We start from the raw sequence: 22,402 nt of genomic DNA, 5'->3' as shown, positions 1-22,402 counted from the left end.
ATCTTCTGTCATTGCCACTGTTCAACATCCTAGCACTGGTACTGCAAGATTTCTTGATGTTTATCACCAGTCCAAATTCCTGGCATCACTGGGACGATCAGTACAAGTGTAGAGATGTGAAAAACAGAAGCCACCTTCTTTTCCAAATGGCCTTTGTGGGTACCTGGAAAATTTGATCTCTTTGCTGCATGTAAGGTTGTTGACAAATTCGAAGGTGTTCAGAAAAGAACTACATAAATTATTTGAAGTCTAGAAAAACTGCCTTTCCAAAGCACCTCAGTCTATTTAGCTTAACAATGAGATGGTAAAGTGATGCTTTGATCACAATTGATAAGTACTACCTGTAGAGAAAATTTCTGATAGTAGAGGGTTCTTTAATTTAACAGACAAAGGCATAACAAGTTCCACTGTCTTGAAGTTAAAGCAAGACAAATTCCGACTAGAAGTAAAACATTGAGGGTAGTTAACCATTAGAACAGCTTATGTAGGGATCCGGTCTCTTCTGTCACTTAAATCTTTTAATAAAGTTTAGGTATCTTAAAAGATGTGCTCTAGATCAATCAGAAGTTATGGGATTAATGTAGGAATCACTGTGTGAAATTCTATAGCCTGTGTTATGCAGGAAGTCAAATTAGATTATCTTCATGTCTCTTCTGGCCTTAAATCTATGGATGAAATCCTGGCCCCATTGAAATCAATGGGAGTTTTGCCATTGACTTCAATCAGGTCAGCATTTCATCCTGTGAATCACTGCCATTATGACATTGCTCCTTCCTCCCTGCCCACTGCACAATTACCTTGGAAGAAGAATTTTGCCTTTACAGTTAAATAATGAGTATTTTTCTGTTTCTTTATTAACCCGTAGTTTTACCATAGTACAAATCTGAAAGCAGTATCACCCATTGTATTGAAACATATGACTCAGAGCTCATGTATATGTTTACAAACTAGAGCCTCGATGGGGCTGGGATATACAAAAAGTGCTCCATTCAAAAATTCTCTGGGTGGTGTCAAATGAAAGTAAGTAACTAAGTGAAGGTGTCCAAGCTGAATGCATTAATGTTCACACCTAGACCAGCTCTTAAAAGGTGACCTAGGAAGGGAAAAAATTGGGCTTGTGCTCTCCTTACTGAATTAATGCGATGAAAGTCTGAAAGCTTTTGTGTCTAGGAGGGACGGGATTGAAGGAAATGGCAAGTTTGTGCTTTTTTAGCCTCCCCTGCCCGCCCCCCGATTTTGTTTAAGCATTAGAAATTCAGGTCTTGTCTGCCCTGGCAGACTCTGAGATGACTGAAGAACTGGTGAAATGACATCACAAAAGTCAAGTGTGTGAAAAGTAAGCAACTGAGAGGTGAAGGGAATTTTAGTCAGTGTTTAAAACTTTCACTAAAATGTTCTCAGTTGGGAGGTTTAAGTTACATTCCTGTGTCTGTATTTAGACACCTAAATAAGTGTATAGATTTTCAGTGGTGCTGACCACATAACAGCTCCACTGAGATCCATAGGAACTGCTGAATGCTCAGCACCTTTTGGAAAATCTGGCTTCTGATTTAGGTACTTAAATAACTTTAGGCCCCTACTTTCTTTTAAAATTTGACCTTTTAAATTTTTTTTAACACCTATGTAGGATCAATGACTCATGAACATTTTGGATAAAGAATGTCTCTTTATTAGTGTCAAAAACTGCACCCTTTCCATTAGGTGTTTGAGTCACAGTAACCATACTGTGAGAGCTAGACTACACTTAAGACAATGCAGCTGTACCACTGTAGTGCTTCAGGGAAGACACTACCTGTGCTGATGGGAGGGCTTCTCTTGTCAGTCTAGGTACTCCGCCTCCCCGAGAACCAGTCTGTCCACTGTCCACCCTGGGGGTTGGGTAGATTTAACAGTGTGGCTCAGGGGTGTGGATTTTTCACACTGACCTAATTTCCTAGTATAGACCAGGCCTGAGACCCTAGAGGGCTCTTCAGTGAGGGAGAGGCAGACTTGCAATCACTGACATTTCTGAGGTAAAAATCAAACAGAAAAAGAATTATTTAATATCCCCCCCACCCCCCAAAAAACCCCAGAAAGTTAGGCTCTCCCTTACTACATCATAACGATGTTAAACATGGGTACAAGCCCTTTTTTTTTTTTTTTTTTTTTTTTTAAAAAGAGCAAACTTTTGCAAATCGCCTTGACTCCTAGTCAGAAGTGATTATTCCTGGTGAACCTTTTGAAATTATGAAAACCATCTTTGGAAGTAGGGAATGGACAATATAAATAATAAATTCATCCCCACTCCACAAACTAGACCAAACCCTGCACTGTCTTTAGTGCTGGGACATAGGTTTCTGCATCTGAAATATCAGGGTCCCTCTTGGGGAATGATTATATTCCAGTGGTAATTGCCATGATTGAGACAGCTGCTGTCAGATGGAAACAGCTGAAGGGTATGCATATATTGTGAAGCCTGTGAATTCTGGACTCAGATTGCTCCCATCCTTCTCTCCCTTTTTCTTTCCTCCTTCTGCCTCTTAGCTGCCATGGTTTCTCTGCATGGGGGAGATTTTTGCTGGAATTCACCAGTGTACCTTTTTGTTCTTTCCTGCTGTCTCCGTGCACTGAACTTCAGAACGTCTGGCTTCTGGGTTGCCGTTGATGTGTTAATCTCAGTTCATGGTTTGGTCAGATGGACGTGCACAGAAAAGAATGGAATTTATGTGTATTCTTGATAGATTATGGCTGATTTGTCAGCTTTTCCAGCTTTGATATTTTGCTTGCTCTTTTTTCTTTTCTGAAGTGAGTTTAGCAACAGTAAGAAGAGAATTTGTTCATATATGTTCTAGAAAAAGTAGCAGGAGGGAGCTCCCCTCCCTGGGGTAATAACTGGACCACTTTTGCCATCCTTACCAACGGACAGTAGAGTGAAAATCTCCCAAGTAATCTTATGATGATGATTTGATGATGTCACCACTAAATCAGCTCCTTTGCCTCTAAGGGTGCAATGGGAGGGAAACTTGTTGCAGGGATATTTCTGCTACCGCTGGTTGAGTGCTTTTTGGACTAAGCTAAAGGAGATGTAGCATATTTTGATGGTGGGAGTTACTCACTAACTGGCTTTTGATTTATAGCAAGGACTTCCATGAGAAAGTTTGGGATGGATACAGGCTAGGATGTGGGGATAATTAAAGTGTTTGTCCCACATTTTAAGAGCTAAGAAATAATAATATACATTATCTTTGTGTGACCATAATGGCAGAGAGATCTTTGTTGTGCAGGACCATGTTATCTGACTCTTGGATCCGGCAAATCTGGAGTTTTCTGGTAGCACCACAGCATCCTGCATTAGTGAGCCGCTTGGGAGCATCCTGAGCTGTTTCCTTCAAGAGTTTGAGCAGATATCCGACAACCAGACACCACTCTACAATAATCTAATATAGCCGGTACTCCTAAGGGCCCAAACTCGCTAACCTCAGTTTCTCATTTTGTGTATCTGGGGGGTCATGGTCACAGCTAGCATGGAGGGCGGTTCAAGTCCCACTCTCCCAGGATGGTGTGGAAATATGGTGTGTATTGTATCTTAATTTTGAAAACCTGAGGATTGGATAGGAAGGAAACTAGGGACCCATCTACCATACAAGTACAACCAGGTGTTTGCAAATATTCTGTGAACACCTTTATCTGTTAGATGTGTTCGTAACAATTTGTGGCCCCACAACAGCATTTTTCACAACACAACCGTGTATCATCTGAGTTTGTGCATCCACACCTACACGCTGGTTAATAATGTTTACACCTGTGCATTCTGGGAAAATCTGAGCAGCTATCCTATATTGCCTCAGAACATGCACAGAGTGGTGTCAGCAACACATGCAGCAGTGTGCTCTGGGATGTCCTGCCTAACTGCTTACACAGGCATAGGTATAGGGTCTCATTCACATGGCAAAACAGGTTACAGGAACACAAACATATGCTGGCTTAGGCCCCTTGCAAGGGTGAAACATGGTGAGTTGCCATGGTTACAAACTGAGTAGAGACTAACCACTAACTGGTTACAAACAGTTAAAAATTGTATTGCAGACAGAATTTTAATCATAACTTTGGGGTGATGGGGTTTAGCAACACCCCTGTTTACCTCTTCAGATCATGGCTTGGGGTGTGTGTGTACATAAAATGTTTGTAACATGAATTTCCATTTCCTCTGTGCGCTTTTTCTGCTGCTTCTCTTTCCTGGTTTATACATCTGGCAAGTATCCTTAGAGGTTAATAGCTTTCTTGTCCTGGAAGTAGTTTTTGGATTAAGATGATTTTATCTTTTGTCTGCTAGGAGCTTTGTTAATGGGGCCTTGCTAGGTTAACTTTCAGCACACAGCATAGGTGTACCCCCCTTCCCTCCCACCCATAAAACAACGCACAGTAAAAAACCTGAACACCCCCCCCCCCCACACACACACAAATGTTACTGTTGAAAATGAATCCCTGTAGTTTGAAATGGTTTGGCTATTTGTACCTCTCTAAACAAACAGAACAGGAAACAATACAACTCTTCAAACAAGTCTGGGCTGGGTCACGTCTCTAGGGGATGAGGTCATGTTGAGGAAATGAGGGAGATAGAGTGCAATCCATTAAACTGAAAGAACGCTTGTTGGAGCAGTGAGGCAGAGACAGGCTGCTTCTTTCTTTTCTCCCCCCCTTCCCCTTCTCTCTTTTTTATGAGGTATTAAACTGCCCCTTGAAAGCATTCTCCTCCTCCCCATTATTCCCAGGCACAAAGGGCTTTTTGAGGCTTCTCCTTTATCAGGAGTTTGGCATCTCTCATATCCAAGCAATCAGCTCTTTCTGTGCAGCAGTCCTACTCATTTGACGCAGGGAAGGTTTTGTAGATGCATGCAAAGGTTGGTTGAGTTGGTGCACTCTCCACATCTCTCAATACAGAGATTAAACTTGTTTGTGTGGCGTGTAAGGGGGTGGAGGGGTTAGCTGAACTGCACATTTGTACAAGCTCTGCAGAGGTGGGCAGTCCAGGAAGTCCCAGTGCACTTAAACATAAAATTCAAACAACAACATTTCATTTGCCTAGAATTAAGATTACTTATGTGCAACTCTCAGTAACGCGGTCAATGAAAATCAAGAAAATCACTGGTCAAGGCAACCTTCCTTCAAGTTCTTTAACCCTCCACAATCAATATTTGTGGGAAGTGTAAGGGAGCTCGCTGTGGAAATGGGGGGTCTGGGTGAGCGTTTGGGTGTTAAAGGTTCTTAGATGTCCCCCATCACTGTAGAATGGGCATGGATCAGCGTTCATGTTGTGCTCCCAGTCAGTACCTGGCCTGGGCCAGGAAAGCTGATGATCTAATCAGTGGACGAAATTTGGGAATGGATTCTGGTCACGTGCCACCTGAGGCATGTTGCGCATAAGCTAAGAAGACTGTAGAATCAGAGCGCCTGTAATACCAACATTGATGCGTCCTCCGCACATGTGACAAATGCTCTGTTAACATCTTAAACTATCACATGATGCTCAAATCCTACATCTTAAACCCAAGTTAGAATTCTTTTCAAAAACGTAAATGATGGCTCCTAGCCGCAGGAGCTGAAAGGGAGCAAACTCCATTCTGCTTCCTTGGCCAGCTTAATCTTTTGGCATCCAGGTGGTCAGACTTCCTATGGTGATGTAGCATGATGGGATGTCATGAATTCTGCCAGCAAGAGTTAACTGGGACAAACTAAAAGGGTGATGGGGACAAATATGCTAAATATGAAGCAGCATATTTGTCAATTCTCTCCCTCCTCCACTGTTTTCTGTAGTAGACTGTTGTTCTTGCTTCATGCAGTTGTACCCATTGCAGTGTGAACGTACCCCATTGCACTTCTCACCTGGGGAGTTTAAAGCTAAAAAGTTAAATATTCTGGCAAATTTCAGCCGTCTCCCATGTCTCAACCCTTCAAAGGCTTGATCATAAACTAACTGAATGCGTACTGTACATGAACACAAATCAATTCTGAATGCTTCTCTGTAGTGAGGCCTAGTCTGAAATACCCTCCCTCTATACAAAGCCATAGGTTTTTTTCCTCTAAATGCACTTCTTTATAAAAGCCACTGTTCTATTTTTTTAAGGACTTACTGGGTCCCAAAGACCCTTTTCATAAGCAGAATTCATTGTATAAGGAAGAATAAGCTTGATTTGAACAGCATAAACTCTGAGTCTGAAACTGTAAACCACAGGTCTAATTTCTCCAGGGAGAAAATACAAACTCCATTTCTTAAATGTCATTCATACGTTTTATTTGTGTGTGTGTGTGTGTGTGTGTGTGTATATATATATATATCATATATATATATATATATATATAATATAAAATATACACTAAACTGTCTATAATGAGCCACACCAAAACCCTGGATCCAAGCAGCCTGAACTTTGGAAAAGTTCTGATCTGGAAAGAAACATCATAAATAAATGTTTTATTAATTTATTTGGATTTATACAAATCAGACATTAGAAAAACATACATACTCTGGTCTCTTTGCTTCATATTAACAGTACAAATACTACACCAGCAAAACTAAACCTAGCAACTTGACCCAAACCAGAAAATAAAATAAAAACTAAAACTACCCAAGTCCCAGCCCTGAACACACCTTTCCCTCCTTGGAACCTGGGAAAAGAGATTAGCTTTGCAGTATTCCCTGAAGGCTAACAGATTCAGGCTATATTGGTGTAATGTGGTTGCCTGTGCCTTAAGGGGACAGTGGCCTGACACTGGCCAGCCCCATACAATTAGCCCTGCTTGCCACACCTGGGATGGAGTGTGGGGTTTAATTAGTAGAACCAGCTGAGTGTGAAGGAGCTGATTCTCCTATGATCAGCAGCAGGAAGCTGCAGAGAGAGAGAGAGAGGTGCCCTGGGAGAGAAACAAGAGTGAAGCTGGAGTGAGAGACTTCAGCAGAAGTTTGTGAACGCAGGGATTGGCTACTGGGCACGAGGAGGCTCTAATAGGGGACTCTGAGGATATGTCTACACTGCAGTTAAACACCCATGGCTGGCCCATGCTGGCTGACTCAGGCTCACAGGGCTCAGGCTAAGGGACTGTTTAATTGTGGTATAGATGTTCAGGCTTGGATTGGAGCCCAGACTCGGGGACCCTGTGAGAGGGAAGGGTCCAAGAGCCCAGGCTCTAGCCTGAGACCAGAACATCTACACCTCAATTAAACAGCCCCTTAGCCCGAGCTCTGCAAGCTTGAGTCTGCTGGCACGGCCAACCCTGGGTTTTTAATTGCAATGCGGACATACCCCGAGAGTACGTCTGCACTGCTATTTTAAGCCCCAGGACGTGATCCCTGTGAGCCCCGAGTCAGTTGACTTGGGCTCTGAGACTCACAGCTGAGTTTGTTTTGTTTTTTATTTTTTCCCCGTGTATATGTACCCTTAGTCATTCAGGACAATCCAGGGAGGGTATGACCTGGGAGACCCCAGCAGGAAAGAGTGGAAGTGTGGATTTGGGGAAGATTTTAAAACTTTATTTTGGGTCTGATTTTGTTGTTTTAAAAAATCCAGTCCCAAAGAGGGGTGTGGATGAACCAAAGAAGAGTTGTTTTGATAGTTTGGTTGTAGGGGCCCTGAGCTGAAGAGGGAAACCGAGGCAGGGTGCCTACAGAGTGATGCTAGGCCATAAGAGGGTGCTTGGGAGGTGTCCAGCCCATTTACAATTGGACTGGGATGTACTGAATTCTAAAGTTCAGAGCCATCCACAGAGAAAGCTCTGTCAGCTGCTCCACTTTATTAAATTAAAAGTGTTCCAAACTGAGCACCTCTAATTGTAACTATGGTGATATCACGCTGGAAGAGAGACCTTATTGTTAGTGTACATGTGTGCATAGGGCTCTATACATTTATAAAATCTTGTCCATGCATCTGTGGTGCATCTCAGTTGCACCTAGGCATCAAATACCAAAATAAAATCGAAGATGCAGTGTTTGCAAGTGACATGTACTCTTCAGCTGCGGTAACTTAGAGTGACATTCGATTTTGGGCTTTGAATTACCTTTAAATTTTGTGCAAAATATTGTTTTAGACGTTAACATTGAAGAGAGACTGGGAAGACACTAAATTTGCACCTAAAGAGCCTCAGTACAGTGAAAAAGGATCTTCCAAGATTAAGCAAATAATGAGGAGGCAAGTGAGGTGTACATAGGTGGTGTTTAGTTATTGAGTCATTCTGAGCCCTGGTCTACACTAGGACTTTAGGTCGAATTTAGCAGCGTTAAATCGATGTAAACCTGCACCCGTCCACACGATGAAGCCCTTTATTTCGACTTAAAGGGCTCTTAAAATCGATTTCCTTACTCCACCCCTGACAAGTGGATTAGCGCTTAAATCGGCCTTGCCGGGTCATATTTGGGGTACTGTGGACATAATTCGATGGTATTGGCCTCCGGGAGCTATCCTAGAGTGCTCCATTGTGACTGCTCTGGACAGCACTCTCAACTCAGATGCACTGGCCAGGTAGACAGGAAAAGAACCGCGAACTTTTGAATCTCATTTCCTGTTTGGCCAGCGTGGCAAGCTGCAGGTGACCATGCAGAGCTCATCAGCAGAGGTGACCATGATGGAGTCCCAGAATCGCAAAAGAGCTCCAGCATGGACTGAACGGGAGGTACGGAATCTGATCGCTGTATTGGGAGAGGAATCTGTGCTATCAGAACTCTGTTCCAGTTTTTGAAATGCCAAAACCTTTGTCAAAATCTCCCAAGGCATGAAGGACAGAGGCCATAACAGGGACCCGAAGCAGTGCCGCGTGAAACGTAAGGAGCTGAGGCAAGCCTACCAGAAAACCAGAGAGGCGAACGGCCACTCCGGGTCAGAGCCCCAAACATGCCGCTTCTATGATGAGCTGCATGCCATTTTAGGGGGTTCAGCCACCACTACCCCAGCGGGGTTGTTTGACTCCTTCAATGGAGATGGAGGCAACACTGAAGCAGGTTTTGGGGACGAAGAAGATGATGATGATGATGAGGTTGTAGATAGCTCACAGCAAGCAAGCGGAGAAACCGGTTTTCCCGACAGCCAGGAACTGTTTCTCACCCTGGACCTGGAGCCAGTACCCCCCGAACCCACCCAAGGCTTCCTCCTGGACCCAGCAGGTGGAGAAGGGATCTCCGGTGAGTGTACCTTTTAAAATACTATACATGGTTTAAAAGCAAGCATGTGAAAGGATTAATTTGCCCTGGCATTCCCGGCTCTCCTGGATGTACTCCCAAAGCCTTTGCAAAAGGTTTCTGGGGAGGGCAGCCTTATTGTGTCCTCCATGGTAGGACACTTTACCAGTCCAGGCCAGTAACACGTTCTCGGGAATCATTGTACAACAAAGCATTGCAGTGTATGTTTGCTGGCGTTCAAACAACATCCGTTCTTTATCTCTCTGTGTTATCCTCAGGAGAGTGAGATATCATTCATGGTCACCTGGTTGAAATAGGGTGCTTTTCTTCAGGGGACACTCAGAGGTGCCCGTTCCTGCTGGGCTGTTTGCCTGTGGCTGAACAGAAATGTTCCCCGCTGTTAGCCACGGGGAGGGGGGAGGGTTGAGGGGGTAGCCATGCAGTGGGGGGAGGCAAAATGCGACCTTGTAACGAAAGCACATGTGCTATGTGTGTAATGTTAACAGCAAGGTTTACCCTGAAAGAGTGTAGCCACTGTTTTATAAAATGTGTCTTTTTAAATACCGCTGTCCCTTTTTTTTTTCTCCACCAGCTGCATGTGTTTCAATGATCACAGGATCTTCTCCTTCCCAGAGGCTAGTGAAGATTAGAAAGAAAAAAAAACGCACTCGTGATGAAATGTTCTCTGAGCTCATGCTGTCCTCCCACACTGACAGAGCACAGACGAATGCGTGGAGGCAAATAATGTCAGAGTGCATGAAAGCACAAAATGACCGGGAGGAGAGGTGGCAGGCTGAAGAGAGTAAGTGGCGGGCTAAAGACAGGGCTGAAGCTCAAATGTGGCGGCACCGTGATGAGAGGAGGCAGGATTCAATGCTGAGGCTCCTGGAGGATCAAACCAGTATGTTCCAGTGTATGGTTGAGCTGCAGCAAAGGCAGCTGGAGCACAGACTGCCACTAAAGCCCCTGTGTAACCAACCACCCTCCTCCCCAAGTTCCATAGCCTCCACACCCAGATGCCCAAGAACGCGTTGTGGGGGCCTCCAGCCAACCAGCCACTCCACCACAGAGGATTGCCCAAAAAACAGAAGGCTAGCATTCAATAAATTTTGAAGTTGTAAACTTTTAAAGTGCTGTGTGGCGTTTTCCTTCCCTTCTCCACCACCCCTCCTGGGCTACCTTGGTAGTCATCCCCCTATTTGTGTGATGAATGACTAAAGAATGCATGAATGTGAAGCAACAATGACTTTATTGCCTCTGCAAGCGGTGATCGAAGGGAGGAGGGGAGGGTGGTTAGCTTACAGGTAAGTAGAGTGAACCAAGGGCCGGGGAGGGGGTTTCATCAAGGAAAAACAAACAGAACTTTCACACCGTAGCCTGGCCAGTCACGAAACTGGTTTTCAAAGCTTCTCTGATGCGTACCACGGCCTCTTGTGCTCTTCTAACTGCCCTGGTGTCTGGCTGCATGTAACCAGCAGCCAGGCGATTTGCCTCAACTTCCCACCCCGCCATAAATGTCTCCCCCTTACTCTCACAGATATTGTGGAGCGCACAGCAAGCAGTAATAACAGTGGGAATATTGGTTTTGCTGAGGTCTAAGCGAGTCAGTAAACTGCGCCAGCGCACCTTTAAACGTCCAAATGCACATTCTACCACCCTTCTGCGCTTGCTCAGCCTGTAGTTGAACAGCTCCTAACTACTGTCCAGGCTGCCTGTGTACGGCTTCATGAGCCATGGCATTAAGGGGTAGGCTGGATCCCCAACGATAACTATAGGCATTTCAACATCCCCAACAGTTATTTTCTGGTCTGGGAATAAAGTCCTTTCCTGCAGCTTTTGAAACAGACCAGAGTTCCTGAAGATGCGAGCGTCATGTACCTTTCCCGGCCATCCCACGTTGATGTTGGTGAAACGTCCCTTGTGATCCACCAGAGGTTGCAGCACTATTGAAAAGTACCCCTTGTGGTTTATGTACTCGGCGGCTTGGTGCTCCGGTGCCAAGATAGGGATATGGGTTCCGTCTATGGCTCCACCACAGTTAGGGAATCCCATTGCAGCAAAGCCATCCACTATGACCTGCACATTTCCCAGGGTCACTGCCCTTGATATCAGCAGATCTTTGATTGCGTGGGCTACTTGCATCACAGCAGCCCCCACAGTAGATTTGCCCACTCCAAATTGATTCCCAACTGACCGGTAGCTGTCTGGCGTTGCAAGCTTCCACAGGGCTATCGCCACTCGCTTCTCAACTGTGAGGGCTGCTCTCATCTTGGTATTCATGCGCTTCAGGGCAGGGAAGGCAAGTCACAAAGTTCCATGAAAGTGCCCTTACGCATGCAAAAGTTTCTCAGCCACTGGGAATCGTCCCAGACCTGCAACACTATGCAGTCCCACCAGTCTGTGCTTGTTTCCCAAGCCCAGAATCGGCGTTCCACAGCATGAACCTGCCCCATTAGCACCATGATGCATGCATTGGCAGGGCCCATGCTTTCAGAGAAATCTATGTCCATGTCCTGATCGCTCACGTGACCGCGCTGACGTCGCCTCCTCACCCGGTATCGCTCTGCCAGGTTCTGGTGCTGCATATACTGCTGGATAATGCGTGTGGTGTTTAATGTGCTCCTAATTGCCAAAGTGAGCTGAGCGGCCTCCTTGCTTGCCTTGGTATGGCGTCCGCACAGAAAAAAGGTGCGGAACAATTGTCTGCCGTTGCTCTGACGGAGGGAGGGGTGACTGACGACATGGCTTACAGGGAATTAAAATCAACAAAGGGGGTGGCTTTACATCAATGAGTATTTCAGGCAGGACTTCACGGAGGGTTCCAATAAGAAATGGTTTACCTAAGTAATTGTTCTTATTGGAACAAGCAGGTTGGTCTGGCCTCTGATTGATGCATGGCTAGATTTACCTCGCTGCACCTTCTCTGTGAGTGACTGCAGTGTGACCTAGAGGAATGAGTCCCCTAGACGGGGGAAGCAAATGAGTACAAAACAAATCTGGTCTATTTCTTGTTTTGATCCACTACATCTATCTTTTACATCTTTGGCTGGCAGCAGACGGTGCAGAAGGACTGCAAGCCATCCACATCTCATGGCTGCTCGGCAGAAGCTGGTGCAGTAGGACTGCTACCCATCCTCATCTCTTGCCTGCCTGGCAGAGGATGGTACAGTAGGACTGCTAGCAATCCGTATCGCCTGCCTGCTCACCATAAGATGGTTCAATAAGAGTGACTGCAGGATTAAAGAGAATGACCTGGTCAAGTCACTCCAAATTTAGTCCCTGCGCCCATGTCTGCCCATGTGACCTGGTCAAGTCACTCCAAATACCAGTCCCTGCTGTTGTGGCCAGGAGCACCTCGGACATGACGATGACGGCTACCAGTCCTACTGTACCGTCTGCTGTCACAAGGCAATGGGTTGATACTGCTGTGTAGCAATGCAGTGCCACATCTGCCAGCACCCAGGAGACATACGGTGACGGTTACCTGAGCGGGCTCCATGCTTGCCGTGGTATGGCGTCTGCACAGGTAACTCAAGAAAAAAGGCGCGAAATGATTGTCTGCCCTTGCTTTCACGGAGGGAGGGAGGGAACGGGGGCCTGACGATATGTACCCAGAACCATCCGCGACAATGTTTTAGCCCCATCAGGCATTGGGATCTCAACCCAGAATTCCAGTGGGCAGCGGAGACTGCGGGAACTGTGGGATAGCTACCCACAGTGCAACGCTCCGGAAGTCGACGCTTGCCTCGGTACTGTGGAAGCACTCCACCGAGTTAATGCACTTAATGCACTTAGAGCATTTTCTGTGGGGACACACACACTCGAATATATAAAACCGATTTCTAAAAAAACGACTTCTATAAATTCGACCTAATTTCATAGTGTAGACATACCCTGAGCGATGTAAGAAGGTAAAATAGAGTGGGCAAAGGGAGTAGAGGGGGCTGGGACTCTCTCTGTCTCTCTTTTTTTTTTTTTTATCTGTGCATTGAGATTAGCCTCTCTCTCATTTGTGTAGGCAGTAAGTGGGGAGTCTCTGGCTTGTGTGTTGTGGGAAAACCTCCTCCCCTCTCTGTCTCAATTAGCCCTGCTAATTCATATTGGCATGTTTGATCTTTTCGGAATGAGATGAAAGGGGCATCTGCCAACTCTGGTTACAATCAGAGCCTGCCCAATCTCGATTGAAGGGACTGTGCTGGAAAAGGACATTCATCACTTTGAGGGGAGGGAGGGGGAAGAGAAAAGCGCCACGAGTGCCCTGCCCAAATCAGGGGTGTAGAATGCAAGGGGAGGAAGGAATGTTATCTGCACTGCCTTACCCAACATTCTCTTCGAAAACAAAATCGGAGTTGAAATGTGCTCTGCTGTGTTCAAACTGAAATAGCTGAGGGAAATGGCACCTCATTTATTTCCTTGTTTTCATTGCCAAACAGTGGGAGTAGGGAGGGAGAGGCAGCTTAAGTGCTTCTAGTGCCCTGAGCAAAACTGAATTACAGAGCTAGTCTTGCCCACCCCAATGCGTGGTTAGACATGAGAGAGTATGAAGCAACAGATCTTTGCTGACTAACGAAGCATTGGGATTCCACTTCAGAGGTGCCAGCAGAAGCCTCTTTGTGCTCTTAGAGCCTTTTTAGACGCACAAGTTGTATAGTTAAAGCAGTACAACCCCGTGGTGTGGCTCTACCAGTAAAAGCTGCTTTATAGCTATTCTTGTACAGGCAGGGGAACAAGCTATACTGGTATAAGTTACCTTTGTACAGATAAAACTGCGTCCACACAAGGGATTGTACCAGTATAACTCTAGTGGTATAAAATCATACCCCTAACCAAAATTGTACTGTTGGTACAATTTTATAAAACGTATACCAGCATAGCTGTGTTGGTCAGAAATGATGCTGATGTCTCCATCTTCCCATAGCGCTCTCGCCATCAAGAGTGTCTAAGCTTTTTCTGCCTTAAATGTTCCTACATGGAAACTGGAGTCTGCACGTCATTTAATTCTCTGCCCTTGCATTTGCCTAGAGGATTTCATTATTCCTAAAGCACCCTTAGTGGATGGGAGGGATGGCATTGTCTAGTCTGGAGTACCTTGTGCTATTGGCAAACTGCACTCACATCTGTGATTTTTTTTATACTAATATTTAAAATTTCCCTTGCCTTTGCTTCCTTTCCACTCTTAAGGGGCTCTAAAGTGAGAGGTTCAGTCTGTGCCCTGGGGATTCGTTTAGAATGTTTTTTGTTTTCCTGGCTCATAATGCCACCTGCAGTAGGCCATTTCAGGCATCATAAAATGAGGGGGTTCAGCTCACAAAGCTAGAGAGAGGAACAAGGTGCAGTAGCACCATGAGCCCCCTCACCACTTACAGCCACTAAAAATTCCACCGCACTTTTGAAGAGTAGTGTGTTAACCCTGGTGTCCTGGCCAGATTCCAGCCTGGGTCATTACACTTTCTGAGGCCTGATTCTCCTTTTACTTACAGTAGTAAATGAAGTTACACTGTGAGAGGAGAAGAAGGCCCTTCCTGTCTAAAGTCCCTCTGTCATTTCAGTTGGATACAGTATTCCCCCCCGCCCCAATATTAAGTAGCATCACTTAAATAGTGGCATGATTCCACATCAGAAGTGACTCTTTACAGTGGCAGGTGAATGATCCCTGTATATTACCTCTGTAAAGTGCTTGAGATGTTTCAGAATGAAAAATGCTATATAAATATAAGCAAGGCCCTAGGTCCGATGCAGCAGGAAGGCAAGGATTCAGGAGTGTCTTCCCAAGCCTCCCCATGCACTGTAATGAAGTACAGAACAGGCTGTACGGTATACCTTATTTTTGCGTTTGATATTACATTAATGTTGCACTACCCGTACATATTCAGTGTGCTGCTGATTTTATTTTTATATTGATAATGCAAGAATGCATTGTGGAAGTTATGGGGATGAGGAGGAAGCTGAGAGTTTTGGTAGCTGTATAGGGGACAGATGGGGTGGGAGCTAGTAATAAGGAGAGAGATGCACTTCTTCTTTCTCTTCTGCCTTCTAGACAGGGGTGAAAGTCACTTTAAATTTGGGGACGGAGAACGAAATTCCTCATTTCCTACTCCAGCAAACATCCACTGCATCCTGGCCTACTCTCTGCTCTACTCCCAACAATGGAGAAGAACAAACTAATATGTGTGAAATAGTTAACAATGATGACATATAACGTACTTTCATTAGGGTTCAAAGTGAGATGGATGGGAGGAGTTCACACTTCAAAGTTCTAGTTGCAACCAGTGAGCAGTTTCAGGCGGGTCTGACTGCATTGGTAGATTCACTTTACGTTTTGCAGGCTTTCTTTGTGAGCATAGCAAGTAGAGACTTAATTTTTTAAAAACAAATGAAAGCTGAGATTCTGGAGCCAATTCAAAGAAAAAGCTGCCCTGGGTCCAGGGTTAGCTGTACCTCAGTTCCCTTTCTGGTCTCTCTAAATCACCCCCTCAGGGGATAAGCCTCTTGCTCTGTTTTGCATGGCAAAAACTCTTCCACCAGTTTTGCATGGCATTTTGCCGTTCTCCCTCTCTTAGGGGCTCTGGTTATGATACCTTATGCACAGCAACCGCTTGTCTCACTGCAAATCTGATTTGGTTCCAGGCACCTGCGTTTCTTCCCTTTGGGAATCTGTGACCAGTGCCACTGAACAACAGCCTTCTCAAAGTATTTTTATTTAGTCGTTGGGACAAAGCATTAAAGAAACAAAAAAAGATTTTAAAACAACTAACAGCTGACACACACATTTAGTCTCATTACAGGAATAGAACAGACCCAATTCACATTCTCTTAAACCACCAAGATCTTTCTGTGCATGTCTGTCTCGCTCTCGCTCTGACTGGTTCCTTCTGACAGGTTCAACAAAGCGCCACCCTCCCTGTGTGGGGCCTGGGTCAAATTACCATATTGCTGAATCATTTTTTTGTTTATGGGCCCAGGTGTGAAATATCCTGGTGCCTGACAGTTGGTTTTTCCAGTCAATTGAGCATGCAATAGGGCCTCTCTGGGAGAATGCCCTCTTGATGGCTGCTGCAGTGTTTGGACAGTTAGATCCATTCAGTCTCAATGGGTTGTAATCCCCAGCCTGATGTCTGCCTGTCTCCTGTGGGTGAGTGCGTTGGAACTGTCTGCTCTCCTTTGATAGTCTAACACACCGTCTTAGAAGTCAAGCACATAGAGCACATTATGATTACAGACTGAAATGAGCAATTGATAGAGACACTTTTGGACACATATCATCACAGAAGGACAATTATGTGACTGATTACATGGCCATGTAATCACATTATGCAGGAGGATCTGAATACAAGATGGTATGATGATCATCATTTTCAGCACCTTAGAGTACAACGAACCTACTGATAGGATTTAGAAAGAGGGTTCTAAAGTGATATTTACTGTCTAAACAGTAAGGAAACATCACGAAGGATTGACCTAATGCTGACCATTATTGAAATGCTTTTTGGCCTGTTGAATTTTGGCAAAGGGGAAAGTTATGAAAAAGTCCTTATTTTATTCATGTGCAAATGAGTGCCCTCTACATTATAGAATAAAATGGCAGCTCCTCTGCTACACTCTTCAGTAAATCACTAATTAGGTGCAAGATTGGCAGCTAGCTTCCCAGACTGACAGCAGCTGGATGGGAGAGACAGAGACAGATGAAGGGTGTGTGTGAAAGTGGAAGTTCTGGGAAAGGATAAGATCAAGTCACTCAGAGCATCCCAGTGCTGAATTAAAAACAGGCATTGAGACAGGAGCTCAAACAAGCAGCTATTTATTCACTGCAGCAGCTTTGTTAATTGAAACACACACTGGGCATGATTCTCCTCTCGCTGAGATCAGTATAGAGGGCTAGAGGTAAACTTACCTGTTCAACTTAACTTCAGCATTTCCTGACTGAGTGGTTCACTTTGCACCCTTAACATTCTTTATTGTGTGGGGTGGCATACAAAGTGCGGAATGTGGTTTATGTGTATATAACATCTTCAGTAAGAATCCTGATTACCAAACATTTGAGACGTCTGATCTCACTGGTTTGGTAGAACACTTCTCTCTATGCCAACCTCTGTCTCTCACCAAACTGTGCAGTCTCTAAATCGATACTCTTTCTTTCTTAAGACTGACACATGCTGGATAACTTCCTATATGAGTCTTTATCTTCCCGCTGAAACCAAATTACATTGTGTGGATGTGGCTACACGGCAAACCTTGTCTATATTCACTGTTATAGCACCTTTCTCTAGATAGAAGCTTACCGGTTGTTTTTTCCTGAGTACTACACTTGTAATGCTTTTGTTGCCTGTGTAAGTGCTGAGAGCATCTGAAAATCTTTTTTTTTTTCAATCGGTGTATAGGACCATGCATAAAAAGTGAGCTATCCAATAGCTTTTTATTTGAAAGATGTTGACTATTTATCTAGTTGACAACCCTGGGATGCTACATCAGTTATCGTCCATCCCCATGGATAATACAGAGCGCTTCCCCTAATGAAGAGGCTGTCATGCATTATCAGGCTGCAGGAGCTGTCTGTTCAGAGAGTCCAGGCATTAACAGAAAAGGAATTGATTGTAACAGGACTGTTTCCTTAGCATGCCCACAGCAAGGGCAGTGTATGTACACTATTTAAATCTGTCTCCCTTCCACCCCTGCTCACTTCACATATCCATGATGGGGGATGGTTGAGGCTAAGCTTGAGGTACTTCAGGGGAGGCATGTGCCTGGCTTATGGATAAAAGGAAGTCTTTGGGCTGAAGTGCTGTCAGTCCCTCTCTGCCCTTTCATAAGCACTACATTTTTAGCAAAAACAAGGCAACATTGTAACTTTTCCAGAACTCCGCCAAAGCTAACAAACCCTGCAAATGCTAACACAAACAGTTAAAAAGTGGCTTATAAAATGTTTAAGCACCAGATGTAGGAAAGTACGAGGTTTTATTTGTTACCATATGTATGACCATAGTTCAAGCTTTTGTTAGGTTAAGTATGTACTGGACCTGTCACAGTGCCTCTAACTACCCGCTCTAACAACAACCACAGCTCCTTTAACTACCCAGACATCTGTTGGAAAAGTAATATGGTAAAACACAAGATTTCCAATAAGTTCTTGGACTATATTGGGGACAACTTTTTGTTTGAGGAAGTGCAGGAAGTAACCAGGGGAACAGCCATTTTAGACTTGATTCTGACCAACAGGGAGAAATTGGTTGTGCATCTGAAGGTGGAAGGCAACTAGGGTGAAAGTGGTCATGAAATGATAGATTTCATGATTCTAAGAAAAGGAAGGAGTGAGAGCAGCAGAATAAGTACAGTGGACTTAAAAAAATAACAACCGACTTTAACAAGCTCAGAAAACTGGTAAGGTCCCATTGGGAAAAAAATCTTTAGGGATAAAGGAGTTCAGTAGATCTGGCAATTTCTGAAGAAAATAATATTAAAGGCACAACTGAAAACTATCCTGATATGAAGAAAGATCGGAAGAATAGTAAGAGGCCAATATGGCTCCATCAGGAGCACTTTAGTGAACTGAAAACTAAAAAGGAATCCTACCAAAAGTGGAACATAAGGAGGAGTACAAAAGAATAACACAAGCATGTATGGACAAAATCAGAAAGGCAAAGGCACAAAATGAATTGCATGTAGAAAGGAATCTAAAAGGCAATAAGAAGAGGTTATTTAAATACATTAGGAACAAGAGAAAGTTGAAGAATGTGTAGATCCTCTACTTAGCAGGGAAGGAGAAACTAATAACTGATGACATCAAGAAGGCTGAGGTGTTTAATGACTGTTTTGCTTCAATATTTACTAAAAAAGGTTAATGGTGACCAAATACAACTAATATTAACAACAAGGGGGAAGGGACACAAGCCAAAATAGGGAAAGAACAGGTTCAAGAATATTTAAATAAGTTAGAAGTATTCATATTGGCAGGGCCTGATGAAAATCATCCTTGGGAACTTCAGGCATGAGCTGAAGTAATCTTGGAACCATTAGCAATTATCTTTGAGAACTCCTGGGGGAGGGGAGGGCCCCAGAGGAGCGGAGAAGGGCAAACAAATTTCTACCCTTCGCCCTGAAAGAAGTAGATGTTTTGTTGGTGGCATTATTAGATATTGTGTGACCCAGTATGCCCAAAGGTTTGGCTTTTGGTGATTTATTTGTTTTTGTTTTTGGTGGAGAGTTGTGCCAGGTTGGTGACCCATGGTAGTACTGCTGAAAGGAGCTGTTAGGAGAGACCAGAAGTGCTGCAGTGTTGTTAAAGATTCCTGTAATAGGAGCAAGTTTTGCACCAAGCAGAGGGAGAGAAAAATCCCTTTTTCTTTTTTCCCTTTCTTTCCGTAGAGATATGCAGAGCTGCAGCAGTGGACATCTGCTGCCTTCCCCCTTACTCACATCATTATCCCTACCATTGTATAGAAAGCACATTTCTGTCAGAGTTGCCCTTCTTGTTTTGTGTGGTGTTCTTTCTAATCCTGTTCACTTACCCCGGTGGTTTTACATCAAGGGCAACGGGAATGCCATCCTGGTACACTTCTGCGCTCGATATAATCCAGCCTGTATACTCAGAGGAAATTTAAGATTCTTCCTTCTCCCTTTCCCCCTCCTTTGCTTTCAGGTGGCGGCCAAGGCTGGAGTTTACGAGATCCTGAATCAGCTGGGGTTTGCTGAGTTTGAGAACCTAGAAGACAAGTCTCTCTCCAAGCTCCGCTATCGCTGGCAGGAACAGAGCTGTAGCCAACTTCCATTCCGAGGGGAGTTCATTTAGGACCTGATGCTGTGAGGCACCTTGGGAATTTCTGCGTTTCTCCATACTTGGCTGGTTCTCTTGCTTTTTATGGATGGGGGGAGGGAGAATTTGCCTTAAGGAAAGACTTTGTTTCTAGAAAGATTGGAGCAGGACGGGACACACCTTAAATTGACTTTAAAAAACAAAAATTTATAGTGTTCTGTTAGACACAATAAAAAATATTGTAAATTAAATAACAGGTGTCTAATTGAAAACATTGTGTAACCTTTAAAAAAAATCTCTGAAATGTTTAAAACAAATCTTCTTAATTTAGTGAATGTATTAGCAGCAAGTGCCAAATTTTTCATGGCCTTCCTCACTTTCCCACTATAGCAGTGCAGTCTATGCACTATATACAGAGAGAGTCATATAAATGTAAAAGAATTTGCAGGCCAACTTGGGATTCATGAAGAATCCCGTAGGCACTAGAATGAGATCTGGATTTTTATGTTTGTGCATATTTATTACACTTTTTAAAATTAACTTTATTAACAAACTAGAGGTGTTTGAGAAAAATATAAGGAATAACTTCCCACAGCTCTGCTACAGTCAAAAGCCCTGTTTCCAGAGCCTGTATGCTTATGCTGCAGTATGGCACCAAAGCCTCTGTTTAGCAAAAAGCCACATTTTGTGGATCCAGAAATGAAAGATGAAATCTTGGCTCAACTGAAATCAATAGGAATTTTGCCATTGAAACCAGGATTTCACACAGTGTATCTAAAGCAATTTAAAAAAAACCCTTCACAGAGGAAATAATAAAAAAGAAGGGATTGGAAAGATTGAAAAATAAGGTGAATCAAGTGTGTTCAGATACAGAATAAAGTCGCATTCTCACTATCACATCTGAGGGAGAGGCTGGTTGCAGAAGGTTTGGTGAGCAGAAATGGAATAGTCCAGAGCTAGCATGAACAGGATGACAAAATAAGATATGAAGTACAAATGCACAAGCATGCAGTCTGTCTCTTTCCAAATCTGCTTTCATCGGCTGCCAGCAGTTCAGGAGGTGCATACATCAGAAATTAAAAAGTGAATTTTTTGAAAAAATTAAAATACCAAGAGGTGTGTATTTTATTTGGAATTGTTCCTATTGCTACTTCAAAATCCAAGCACCAAGGCTTCTGTTGATCAAGCATTTTATTTTTGGCTTCTTTCTGATGGAGCATTTTGTTTTCTTTTCTTTTTATAAACGCAAAGCATCAGATCAAGTATTTTACATCTCCAGCAGGATATTTTAGGGTTTAAATTATTTGCTGGTGATATAACTGAATAGATAAATTGGTAACTTGCAAGAGGCAGTTGCTATTTCTTTGTCTTTTGTTACCTCTAACACAGCCATCTGACAGCATAAAATGTTTTCACTTCTCCTCGTCGCCTATAGTAACTGAAAGGTGGCTATGTTGAAGTGACGTAAAACCAAAATAAACTTGCTCGTTGAAGGTAGTTTATGGCACCGGTATGCAGAGAACTTTGAAACAGCCCTGTTGTTGACTGATTTCTGTTACAAACAGATGTATATCAATTTTTGTATTCAGTTCCTTTCTGATAATGGAACAGACACTGTATTTTTTGCAAAACTACTGTACAGCTGTATGCCTCCACTTTGTTTCTAAATTTTATGTGATCTTTTGGGTTTCTCCACGTGTGTGTTTATTATTTCATTAAGGTTAAAGATCTTTGTGGGGAGTAGGGTGCCTAAATACCTTTGAGGATCTGTGACTAAGTGTTCCCTGCTTTGCCAAAACAGTTTTGCAAAAATTCTTGTACTAACCTGATAACTTCATGTTTTATAGAGTGCTACTAACAAATCTATCATATTACAGGTTTCCTGAAAGTTGTACCTTTAACATTTCTTGTAACTGGGCAAAGACCATTGTGGTTCTCCAAATGGACATTTTATTCCTTAAAGGTATGATGTCTGGGGTGAATTCTGGCTCCATTGAAGCCAATGGCAAAACTCCCAGTGACTTCAGTGGAGCCAGGATTTCACCCCTCATGTCCACATTTCCACAGGCCATGAACATTCAATGTATGGTTTCAGAAAACCTCTCTCTTGTACAGAATCTTTCTTACTGGGCTTCAACATTATTCTGCATAGACTGTCATAAGGCAACAAAAATGGCTAAAAAGCAATAAGCCCAGGTGCTGGGTAAAGCAAATGTGGTCTCTTTACCACGTATAACCAGTTCTAAGAGGTGCATTCAAAGCACCAAGCCTAGAAGAAATTGGAGACAGACCCTGCCTGCCCTTCCCTCAAGGGGGACTTCACATAGATCCTTTAAGGCATAAAAGGCTCTGGTAATTCAGTGGTTGATGCAACTGATGTTCTTTGACGTCTCTTAATGAAATTAAAACTATTCTGAAAGGGGATTGTTATCTGGGATCTAGGTACCTATATATTGGTAATTTCTGGGGCCACATTTTCTCTTGTGCAACTGAATAGAATGCAAACTCCT

The 22,402-nt window shown here is 43.7% G+C and overlaps 2 protein-coding genes across 6 annotated transcripts in view; both read left to right on the top strand.

The window, feature by feature from the left end:
* The window catches only part of PALD1 (phosphatase domain containing paladin 1), a 193,048-nt gene extending 171,473 nt beyond the window's left edge, over positions 1-21,575 (top strand). For all 5 annotated transcript variants that reach the window (XM_073353587.1, XM_073353590.1, XM_073353589.1 and 2 more), the window contains one exon: positions 19,779-21,575. In XM_073353587.1, coding sequence (XP_073209688.1) covers positions 19,779-19,928 — 150 coding nt within the window. In that variant the 3' untranslated portion in view covers positions 19,929-21,575. The remainder of the gene's footprint in view (positions 1-19,778) is intronic.
* LOC140915147 (uncharacterized) lies at positions 8,547-10,258 on the top strand. The gene is made up of 2 exons (XM_073354724.1): positions 8,547-9,148; positions 9,738-10,258. The coding sequence occupies exons 1-2, from the start codon at positions 8,743-8,745 to the stop codon at positions 10,256-10,258; spliced, it is 927 nt and encodes a 308-aa protein (XP_073210825.1). The 5' UTR covers positions 8,547-8,742.
* Positions 21,576-22,402: the final 827 nt, after the last annotated feature.

This window comes from Lepidochelys kempii, chromosome 7, assembly GCF_965140265.1.
Source record: "Lepidochelys kempii isolate rLepKem1 chromosome 7, rLepKem1.hap2, whole genome shotgun sequence".
Taxonomy (NCBI): domain Eukaryota; kingdom Metazoa; phylum Chordata; order Testudines; family Cheloniidae; genus Lepidochelys; species Lepidochelys kempii.
The sequence above is the reverse complement of the archived record's forward strand: the minus strand, read 5'-3'. Positions and strand labels throughout refer to the sequence as shown.

Bases quoted from the DNA above. Each gene is read 5' to 3' on its own strand.
- LOC140915147 (XM_073354724.1), top strand. From the start codon at position 8,743: ATGAAGGACAGAGGCCATAACAGGGACCCGAAGCAGTGCCGCGTGAAA. The intron at 9,149-9,737 runs GTGAGTGTACCT...TTTCTCCACCAG, and splicing joins AGGTGGAGAAGGGATCTCCG to CTGCATGTGTTTCAATGATC.